Below are 11,579 nucleotides of genomic sequence, written 5' to 3'. Positions count from 1 at the left end.
TCCGTTACGTCTCAACACCGCGCCAAACTCTCTTTCTGGTTGGCAGTTGAAATGTCAGTTTAGGTAGCATTAGCAGACAAGATGTGCTTGTTTCTGCGTGAACTTTACTGAATGGTCAGTGAACAGAAACACCCAGACATCGAGTAAATGTAAGTTTCCTCTGAGACTACGTATTAATTTGAAAAGACCACGTAAAGATGAATATTATTATCACAGCGTGCCTGCTGCTGATGTCGGCACCAGTATGTTGTTATTATAGAAGCTAGCTTAGTACATCAGTTTACGTACTTTCTTGATCAGAGTTCTGTATATGCCCCAAAAAGTAGTGGTCATGCTAAAGCTTAGTTTTCTAAGGCTCTTCTTTCTTCTGAGTATTTAGGTTACCGTGGCTGATTTGCAGCAGTGTAAAATGAGCAGCTAATACTAGCCATAACTACCTTACGTTAGCGGGAATACAGCAAGTTATATCATTGTTTGCTGCTGCTGTCAATAGGAAATGTCTTCTTTAAATAGCTAGGAAATACCAGTTATAAATCTCGGCAGCATCATTAGCGGTTATGTCTTGTGACCGCCCAGGGACTTGACTCCCAACTCTTAAAGCTAGGTCAGCTAGCAAGCTAGGTACTCAGCGGAAATACAGCACAGTTGGAGCTTTATGCATGTTGCTGCGCATTTTTGGAAACTACAAACTGTTTCCAGTTTCAGAAATATTTGTAGCTGGAATGACAGCGGTGACATTAGCCGTGGCTAGGCTCATCTCATTATAGGGTCTGGCCATTTTAAAGTGAAGAGGATGGAACTTTAATCAACTGCTATGCATTACATTTAACCAGTGAGAATCTGAAAATTGAAATAAGAAAGTGAAAAGTGATATATTTAGCCACGTTTGCATGTATAAAGAGCCATAGGGAGAGATTGTGTTCGTAGATCCATTGCAACAAGAGTTGCCCTTGTCTGTGATTTTGTAGGCAGCTTCCTAAATCCTGTTATGATGTAAGTGCATAAATGTCTAGGTCGGGCTCAAACGTGGAGTTTAACATCAAAAGTTGTGTAACTGTTGCAGCAAAGACCATGTGCTTTGTTTACCTGTAACGTGTTGTTTGTGTGTTTCTTAGTGAACCAAAGAAATCAAAGCAAAGACTTGTGTAGTTTCAAAAACATGGGGGCCCTAATATCTCGATGGAAGGTAAGTGACTGACAGAAAACATGTTTGAATACACGAAAATGAAACAGAGAAAAATTCAAAATGAAAACTGGATTTTGAATAAAAACATGATGAGAAATTTTCTTGGTTATGATAAATCACAGAGTGACTGGCATTTAAAAAGTTGATTGTATTGGATTGAATCCAAGTGATTATTCTGAAATGAACCACATGCACTGAATTTCCAGTCAGATGTCTAACCCCAATCCATAAAAAACCCAAAAAACACTTAAAAAGCTTGTCAACTTTGTCCAAAATATGGTCTAAAAGATTTTTTTAGCTCACTAGTCATACTCCAACTATGCATGCACAGCGTTTTAAGTGACTTGTTGTTAACCTTACATTCAAAATAACTTAACTGACTCATTTATATATATATATATATATATATATATATATTTTAATATTTGCCAAACTCGTTATTTTTACTTCACAAGCCTTGAATAATTAAATAAAATGCTAACTCTGGATGCTGATTCTCAGTAAAGTTTTGCCTTGTGTGACTCTACTGTGAGACAGTTTGATAACTATGAACAGATTGAGCTTAGCACCCAAGCTAGGTGAATTCATACACTATATTTAGACATACTAACCAAGTCAAAGGGAAAGAAAGAGGAGCAGACAGGCAGCATGAGAGACTTGGCAACAGTGAAGGTATTGATTGTTGTTCTCACTCAGAAAATCAAACATCCCATTTGCTTTAAGTTTCCTTTGACTAAAATATTTAGTTAATCAGAAGGGTATACTATGAAGGAAGTTTAGCAAAGCCAGGATTTCTTTGCTGGCTTGACAAAACCTAAAACCACAGTCAAAGGTAAGGGCTATCACAATGGGACTTATCAACTTTTTAAGTGGGCTTTCTGGGTTCTGCTTTACATATAAACCATATTACCCAAGCAGAAAATCTACATTGCTCTTAAAACATGTTGTTCTAGTCATAACCTATAACCTGGCTCCAGTCAGGTTATGTGTTAAGCATAAGTTACTACAGTGATTTAGCGAAACAAGAGACACTTTTGTGAGACAGAAAACTCAAAGCTCAAAATAGCATGATAAAACCATTAATCTCGCTTTTTTTGCAGACCCCTCTGGAGATGAACACTTGATAAATCAAAATCGAGTCTTTATTGGCAAATCAGTTGATTACGCTAATGGTGATTTTCTGACTTTTATCCGCAATCCAGGCAAAGCTAACAACAGTTGAGCAGCTGGAGAACCTGGACAAGGTACTGACTGTGTATATTTTTTACCTGATTTTATGGATTTGCACAATGTTTCAATTCCATTTTAGGTTTACTAAAAATATGATGTAGTACGCCACCTGGAAACACCAACATACAACAAATACAACTACAAACCTGAGTACATTCCATAGTAGTAGGTTTTTCTTTTGGTGTATACATAACCTTTACCATGTTTCTCTTGTAGGAGATTAAAGAGCTGGAAGAGTTTAAAACTAAAAACCAGCGTCTGCAAAAGGTAATGTCAGCAAAACATTAAAGATCTATAGTTGTATTCTTGAGCTGTCCTTTCTTTTTCTCGTTGATATATTTGTATGTATCTGTCTGCAGCTATGGGTTGGCCGTTTGCTACTTTACTCATCTGCCCTTTACCTGTTGACCTCCCTGATCGTCTACTGTCTTTACCTCCCCGAGCATTGGTTGCAGAGAATAGCCATGGCCCTGCCTTTCTTCATATACCCTGTGCTGTGAGTGCCAGTGTTGCTTTTCACAATAATTCACAGCGTTGTCTTTGTTTTTATCTGGTACAGATAACTTTCAATGTGTCAAAGTAAAAAAATACACTTCATATTAGGTCTTATTATTTTCCATAAGTTGTGAGGAGAGAAAGGGGTTTCTGAATGTGATGAAGATGATGAAGACAATTTTCTTCTCTCTGCATTTCTTTGTGGCTCTTCAACAGGGTGTGGTTCATCAGAAAGTTATTGATTTTTCTCTTCTCCAAACGCACTGAGAGAAACAGTAAGTGATCTATCAGTCTTCCTTTGCTTGTCTGTCCATTAAACTCAAAAGCACATATATTATTTTCAGGCTTCTGTTAAGCTAGAAGTTGTCTCTCATAAGATACAATTGGGTTGGATCAAATCTGTCTACCTACTGCTCGCGCTGTGCCTCCTTCTATAATTAATTAGGTCATACTCATAGTTGAGCACAGGGAGGCTCAGGCAAAATGGCCTGCTGAGCAGTGGCCTATTGAAAAATGGCTTGAGGAGTAATGGTTGTTGACTATACGATTTGAAGCATTTCAATTTGATTGTCCTTGCTTACAAATGTGTTTTCTTACAACCTCCTAACTTTGCGACTCGAGTCACAATCTTATTGTTGACAGTACATACTGCTTATGCTACAAAGACAATGTAGCATAATTTGATCCTGAGATATGTTAAGATACTAGCAGAATCACAAATTGAGCATATAAGAATTTAAACTGTGTTTTATTTCCAGAGCACGGGTTGATGGAAAAAGGAGCTTATTGGAAATGATGCCAGTTGACTAAAGTTATTCATTCTTCTTTTTAGGTGAAAAACTCGAAGATTTAAAGGCTGCCAAAAAAAAGATTGTAAGTATTCCGTCTTTCACTGTAAAGGCCATTACACACTGAATGCACTGCAAAATAACAGTTTGAAATTACAAACTTTTCACATCTGAACTTGTCGTGTAACACATATGAATGCATTTCGTTTTTGCTGGAAATTCGTCCTCAAAATATGCACTGTGAAAAAAATACAGTTAGTATTAAGTGACGATGAGCTGGGCCTGATGCTTCTAAAGAAGAAAAGGAAGAAACAGATTTTGGGTTCAACTCTCAATTCTCATAAGAAGGCAGCAGCAGAGGGAATTCCATTTTTTAATCCAGGAGTCGAAGCTGTATCACAGTCGCTTTCGCACATATGTCGGTTGGCCTGTTTTTGTTGATGGCAGAGTTAGGACTGAAGAGGCAGAGAGATAATTTGAGAGAGCCGATGGACCTGAAGCAGCTTTTAGCCGTGTGTCTTAGATAAAATAGTTATTTTATAATTTGTATATTCATTACAGGTGTGTATTTTGAGCTACAGTCTGCTTATTGCCAAATACAGTGGTCTGATTGGTCAGATCTCGTTATTTGGATCTGAAAAATTGGGTGTTACACGTCCAGTTTTATTATTTTATTTAACTGTGATTGAAAAATTGTAAGTTTTCCCCCAGTTTTGTCTGTTTGTTTTTTTTTTAGTTATTTTTTATTTCTCTTCAGGATTGCAGTGGTATGTCAGATTAAAATTTCCACTCAATCTCCGAACCCTCTGTGGTATCAGAGCTGGGTCTGTTCTTTTATTTTGTATGTTATTTAGTTTCACGCCTTGAGAAGCAGAAAGCATCTTCAAGAAGAAAATCATTCTGGCCTTTTTTTTTTTTTTTTTTTACCCCTAAGGCTTAATATGTGTATCTGCTAAAATCTCAGATGAATTTGAATCTCAGTGACTTCAGCCTCAAGCTCAAGTTTTCTGAAAATCTTGTGAATGCAATAACTCGAGAACAAAGCAACATAGTGTTTTGAAATTGATACCATAAGTGTATTTACTAGGAGGCTGAGGGGTATCACTGGCCCCATCAGTATATTTTTTTTATTCCTCGAGTTACTTCAACATTTCTTATCCTGTTGAGCCTGGATGTTATAGCTTAGATTTCCCTTTTTTTGTCTTTCCAGCTTGAGGAGGTGATGGAGACAGAAACGTACAAAAATGCCAAGCTCATCCTGGAACGTTTTGATCCTGAGGCTAAGAAGAAAGCTGTGAGAGCTTTTCACTTGCTGTTTATTTTATCTGTTTATTTTTGTATTGTATTTTTATTTTGTTTCACATTGCTCCGCTTTGTTTTGCTGCAGGAACTTGAGTCAACTCCAGTGCGTTCTCCGATGACTCCCAGGCCAGGACAAGGTACCCCATAATTCTGTACAGAGTGTTACTTCATTTTACTTGGAAAGTTTCTGATCAGAAGAGTGGAGCTCTTCAAAAGAGAGAGAGAGATTTCTGTGATGGCATAAACAAATCCTATGTTTGGAAAGGACCAAATGCTTCAATTAATTTCTTCCCCCTGGGCAGAGATTCGGCAAAGAGGGGTGGTAATGAGACCGATGCCAATGGGCACCCCGCATGCAATGGTCATGACTCCTCCACCGGGAGCACGTCCCTTGCTGGGACCAGCAGGCACACCTGTGGGTAAGCAGACAAAATGAGACACTTTAAGTATAATAAACAATCCTAATATTTCTTAAATCTCATGCCGTGCCCATTTGTGATGCATGTAAAAAGAATATTCAGCATCAAAATCTATATGAAGTTTTAGGTCAAAGGCACAGAACTAAGTCAAAGGCAGCTGTAGTAAACAGCAATGCCAGCTGCCTTTGACTTAGTTCTCTTAGATGCCAGTTTGTGTCCATCTCTTGTGTCGCTCTTCCAACAGAACGTGTTCCTCTCTCAGCTCCAGGAGGTCCACCAGACAGATCTGCTCTGTCTGCTTCGGTCCTACAGGGCGCAGTACCGAGGACTCCCTCCTCCCCAATGCTAGGTAATGTCTCTAAGAGCATCTTAGCTTGGAATCAGGCATCTATGCATGGCAAACAAGAACTTCTGCAGTGCCTGATTTCTCCTAACTTTTCAAGGTAGTAATTTGGACATCACCACTCTTAGTGTTTGTACCGTCTATACTGTTTTGAGGCTGGCAAAAAGCCCACAATCTGTTTGTTTTGGGGTTTTTTTTTTTTTTTTTTAACCCTATCTGTTTTTTAAAACTTTTTAAACTTAGTGTATTTGTAATGTGAGTCTGTATTAATTTCCATGTGTGGACTTATTTACAGGTATGCACCCTCCAGGTCCTCCGTTAGCTAGACCCATCTTGCCCAAAGACAGGGGAGCTCTGGACAGAGTTATTGAGTATCTGGTAGGGGATGGACCACAGAACAGGTGAGGATCCTTTTTTGAATTTACAGCCCTTTGCAGAATTGTCTTATTTCAAACTGATGGATTAGGCTCTACAGGAAGTGTTGGGCAGTCAATGTCAGCCCAACACTGCCATGTATTGAACTGTACTATAATATAGAATCAAAATAAATGCATTCACTCATGGTAAAGGCAACATTACTTTATTCTGTGAGCTCTGCAGCTTGTACCTGAATGATCTGCATAGAAATGAACACCATAGCAAAAAATTACACAAGGGTGAAAAGCTAGGCTGCTCATTTTATCTATTATTTGTATGGTAAATGTGTTTTTAAAAAATGTAGTTACAACAGAAACTGTAAAACATAAATAAAACCAGGTGGTGCATGCCAGGTTAGCTGCTTCTCCAGATAGATTGCTGTGGGAAGTTATCCCGCCTGAAATAGTTTATAATGAACTCACACCTGTTTGCTCTTCAGCTGCACTTATAGTATTCACTATGTTTGTCTGTTGGAGTTATACCATTTGGAGAAAAAACATCATGGGAAATCATGAACTGAAAAAGATGAGGCAGGTTTTTGAGGTGTATTTTTTTTCTTTTCATTGAATAGCTCCTGGAATGCAGCGATCATTATTCTCTTTGCCTCTATATTTTTCTCTGTCCTGTCTTGTTTCTTATAGATACGCGCTGATCTGCCAGCAGTGTTTTTCTCATAATGGCATGGCTCTGAAAGAAGAGTTTGAATATCTAGGTAAGCTCAGAAATGCACTACTGCATTTTTGAAGATGTTTTTCAGGTAAGACAGAAGTGATTGGAAGGTTAGAGACATAAAAAATAAAACTGTCTTGACTTCTCAACAGCTCACTGAAAGCTCAGATTCCTGGATAAAGTGTTTCCATGATACTTAGGTTTTCATGGTTCTGAAACCATCTTTATATGTACAACACGTAAATGGTACAGTCCACAAATTGATGAAAACCTGGACATTCACGGATATGTGTACAGAACTTAAGCAATCTAATCGCCAATTCTTTTTTGTGTGTGTTTTCCTTTCTCTCTGTCCTCCTCCCTGCAGCATTCCGTTGCGCGTATTGCTACTTTATGAATCCAGCCAGGAAGACTCGTCCTCAGGCCCCCCGACTTCCAGAGTTCAACTTTGAAAAGAGGCTGCGGGCTGAGTCACGTTCACCTGGGGCATCACCACGTTCTGGGACAGATACAGAGGAGAGCGCGCCACCTTCTGGAGGTACCGGAACACTCATCACACAAATGACACAGTTGTGTCACTCTCACCTAACATGCTAAACTCTAACCAAGCAAGAAGCAAGGCCACAGTCCAACTGAACAAGACTTAATCGAACTTTTTAGCAAAAGTATAGATAGGAGATGTTCCACCTTTGCTGGTGGGGCAATGAATGACATGACAGAGAGAACACACACTCCTAACAACACAGTGTCAATAATTTTGGTACAAATGGCACCCCGTATGCAGTCTTACACTTAGACTCTCCTGTACATCTTGGCTATTTCTTCCATGTCCTAACACCTGTTTTAAATGCTTCACTGCAATGTGCCGGTTGACCTTCTTCATTTATTTATCTTTGATTTTTTTTCAACGTTAATCCTTTTTAAAGCTTTTTAGTGAGCAACAAGTCAGATGAGGCAGCACACGGGCACACTTCGATTGTCACCACTTTTTATTTAAGGGGAATACACCGTGATTGTAAAATCAAGAAATATAATTCCAATGAGCAAGATGGAATGAGTTTCCTGTAACCGCTTTCTTGCTCAGTGCTCATGAAACTGCACAGTCGAACTAATTGAACAGAATTTCTAGGCTACATGTTTTGCAGTTTCTGTTCATGAGGTAGTTGGGCAAGAAACTTCTCTGCACCAAGTGGAAGCAGAAGCAGTTCACCATGTATTTCAGTCAACAGTTGATCAAAAGCTGCATTCGTGCAAGTTTCACAGTACATTTCCTGTGACTGGTGGGTTTAATGGTATGATTTTGCTTCTAGCAAAAGCTCCAGCTCCGTGGAATTTGGTCCACAGTTTCAAGATCCAACAGAGACCAGAGACTCGACCTCTGCGGAGTCCAGGTTTCCCTGCCCCTTCTCTCCCTGCGCTGTGCGAGCTGGCGTAATTTGAACTGATTTGATTATCGCCAGATGGGTCCATCTTTCTTTGCTGTAGAATTCATAACACTGTAGAATGCAGCCAATCCCAAACTGCTACCAGTAATCAGACTAAAGCAATGATGGGTGTTAGCTGGTGATGGATGTCACCAGACCTGGGTCCGATAAGAGTCATAAATGGATTTTATCCTGCCTTAAAGAAATTTTAAAGCCAGACTGCAAAACAAAATAAATAGATAAATAAAAAATATAATGTGACATTTTTATGCTTCTGCTGATCCACTGATCCTGTATTTCTTGAGCTGAAATTATCCTTATAGATTATACATTTAAACAACATGACTTTGATCTGACTTATTTGATCCAGGTTTGGTATTCACTGAGTGTGTAAAATATTTAGACCTTCTTCTTAACTAAGTAATTTTTGCTTTGGAGTCCATGTAGAAACGTGAAAATAATCGGAAAAAAAAAACAAAACCATGCCATTGTTCCTGATTTAATTCCCATTCAGCTCGAATAACATTAATATACATTTTTGGGGCAATTTTAAATTGCTCAAATATCCAAGGACTGGTAGGTGCTTTCAGTCACCCCATTGGAAAATTTGACCTAAATTTATTTACTCTGCACTTATGTCAGGAGATGTGCTGTGTCATGTAATCATTGCCAATCTCCACATGAACTATAAATCCTCCACAAACAGGAATCAAATCTTCCTTTTGCCACAGTCTAGTTCTACAATACATTTCTGTGTAATTGACAGAATTTACACCATCAGATTTCTTTCTTCTTCTTCTTTTTTTCTTGAACTCAAGTGGGTTTGCCCATCACTAAATGAATCATCATACAGTACATCACAGCGTTTTTCATTTTCATCCCTAAAATGTAATAACATGTACTTGAGATGTAGATTCGTATGCTATAGCCTCTGATGTTGATCTTCCTGGCCCTTTAATTGATGGAAGAGGAGAGGTTTCTGGGTGTGTTAGTAAAGCTCCTTACATTGCTTGCTCCTTCCAAAATCTGTTTGTAGAACTCTTGTAAACTCTTGTAAGCTTACAGAATGTTAACCTTAACAACAGGAATGCTGCTAATTTCCTTTACCACTTGATCCAAGAAACCAATCATTCGTTGTACTGCAAACTCTTCACGTTACCCCAAAGCTTGCTCTTTCTCACGCCTCCCTTCTGTTATCTTTTTGCTTCGTGGTTATATACCTTTCTTCCTTGCATGTTTTCTCCTCAGATGAGAAAGAGATGGGAGATTGTGAAGGAATCACTAAAGAAGTAGACAGCGAGTGCCCATTAGAGGAGCAGGATCAGCTGCAGCAGAAGGAGGAAGAGAAAGAAGAAGAAGAAGAAGAAATTGTTCAGGAAGAGGTGGCCGAGGATAAACCAGAGCAGAGTCGCAGCAGCCCCTGTGAGACAGGAGCTCAGCCATCGTAGTTTCTAAGAGGCCAGAAAAGGTCCACAAGGATGTGATTGTTCTGTCCAGGCAGAAGGTGATGGTAATGGCCAGGATAGTTATTGATATTTAAAAGCAGCATTGATGGACAAGGATTACCATCATCATTATTTATATTTATTAGTGAAATTGTCCAACAGTATTGCCAAAAATGATGCCAACATATCTTGGTCATGAGTTTGATCCGATGACTGGGAAGGAGTCAGATTGAGGGTTGTAGTTTGAATTTTAAGGCTATTTCTCTGTTGTGTAGTTGGTTGATTGGTGATATTGCTCTGTAGGTGCACTGACTAACTTAAAGTAACGATTTACACTCTAAGGTCCTTTTAGGGTTAATGTAGTTGGATGCTGTATGGTTTTGATAAGAAAAAGCGTTTTAGATAGAACTGCTGGTTCACACATTGTTTTTCCTCAGATGAAATGACGTTAAAAAGAGGATTACTGCTGATTAAAATGACTTCCTGAAGTGGGTGAGAATGTCAGATAGTTGTAGCGAAAGGTCAACACAAACACTCCTTATCCAGTGTGGGAAACACTGGATTTTCCTACACTATCCAAACACTGACATGCATAACACATGAAGTTCATCTCAGGATAAACCTGTTGTGAATCAGGACAGCTTCTGTTGTGTTTACAGTATGTGCTTACAAGTATGCTGTTAGGTTTCAGGCTGCTGCTGCTGTGGCTTTTTCATCTTCCATTTTAAGTCCCTGATCCGATATTTTAGGCTGACAATAAAAAAACATTTATCTCTTTGGATACCGTCTGTTATAGTGATGTTTAGCCAATGCTGATGCATGTATGCTTTTATTCCTATACATTTTAATGCTTTTTGTTTCTCTTTTGTTTTCATTATATTACTGGATCTTTGTCCCAGACTGCCAATGATGAGATATGAGCAGTTAGTTGCATTTAAATCTATTGGAAGCAAAAGTACTGAAACTGAATGCTGAATGAGGGGAGTAAACCAGAGTGTGGCTAATATTGCATCAAGGAAAGGAAGGATGCTTATTACAGAAACAATTAGCTGTAGTCTGTTCACTGAAAGAGGGGGAAAAAAGACTCATTCTCACTTTTTTTTTTTTTTTTTTTTTTTTTTTTTTTTTTTAAGAGGCTGACAGAATGAATTTAAATAATGTTTAACTTCAACTGTTACGCTAAAGAATCTGTGCTCTACCAACTGGTATGGTATTCACCACTTTTCTGATGCTGATGGAAACTGCTAACATGACTCTCATTACTCTTATTTCCTTTATAATCTCTGTGTGTGTGTGTGTGTGTGTGTGTGTGTGTGTGTGTGTGTGTGTTCTCTCTCATTTTGTGGCTGGATTGAAACAAACTGGCCATCAAATCTGGAAAATTAGATTAACCAGAGGAAACATGTTGACTCTATTTTTCCTTGCCATCTTTGTGCAGAATACATTTAAACTAAGCTCTTACTTTTAATCAATGTCTGCAAGATATTGCCTGTCAAAAAATGTTACTAGCTTAGTTATAACATTAGTATTTATTAGCTGGTAACAATGAAAAAAATTGCTGAATAAACTTCTGTATAGGAAGCAGAAGAAACAAACAACTTTGAGCTTAAGATGCCAGGTTATCTGTATGTTTTCATTGCCAATGGTTTTACTCAGTTAGGATTATAATTTGCCAAATCCATTGCTTTGCTTCGTCTCTACTTCACGTCGTCATTTGCACTGAGTTGTATTTTTATTTTATTTATTTGGCTATACAGTGTTTTTATTAGTAAATCAGACATTTTTTTATAAAATGTACTCATTTAACCTTTTATTGCCATTGTGTTCACAGCTATTTAAGTGTATTCCTTGATTCTGTTTC

The 11,579-nt window shown here is 38.3% G+C and overlaps 1 protein-coding gene across 3 annotated transcripts; it reads left to right on the top strand.

The window, feature by feature from the left end:
* Positions 1-11,266, top strand: lnpk (lunapark, ER junction formation factor). 3 transcript variants are annotated; one of them, XM_040000173.1, is made up of 16 exons: positions 1-149; positions 1,116-1,186; positions 2,389-2,430; positions 2,633-2,683; positions 2,776-2,912; positions 3,128-3,186; positions 3,744-3,784; positions 4,910-4,993; positions 5,087-5,138; positions 5,304-5,420; positions 5,683-5,769; positions 6,059-6,164; positions 6,822-6,892; positions 7,217-7,387; positions 8,160-8,240; positions 9,522-11,266. In XM_040000173.1, exons 2-16 carry the CDS (start codon positions 1,160-1,162, stop codon positions 9,719-9,721), a joined length of 1,326 nt encoding a protein of 441 aa, XP_039856107.1. In that variant the 5' UTR covers positions 1-149; positions 1,116-1,159; the 3' UTR covers positions 9,722-11,266. The 3 variants fall into 3 exon arrangements, with proteins under 3 accessions (XP_039856107.1, XP_039856106.1, XP_039856108.1); XM_040000172.1 differs by having other exon boundaries at positions 2-149; positions 5,665-5,769; XM_040000174.1 differs by lacking the exon at positions 8,160-8,240 and having other exon boundaries at positions 4-149; positions 5,665-5,769.
* Positions 11,267-11,579: the final 313 nt, after the last annotated feature.

The sequence above is a fragment of the Simochromis diagramma genome, unplaced genomic scaffold (genome assembly GCF_900408965.1).
Source record: "Simochromis diagramma unplaced genomic scaffold, fSimDia1.1 OVJJ01000596.1, whole genome shotgun sequence".
NCBI lineage: Eukaryota > Metazoa > Chordata > Actinopteri > Cichliformes > Cichlidae > Simochromis > Simochromis diagramma.
The sequence above is the reverse complement of the archived record's forward strand: the minus strand, read 5'-3'. Positions and strand labels throughout refer to the sequence as shown.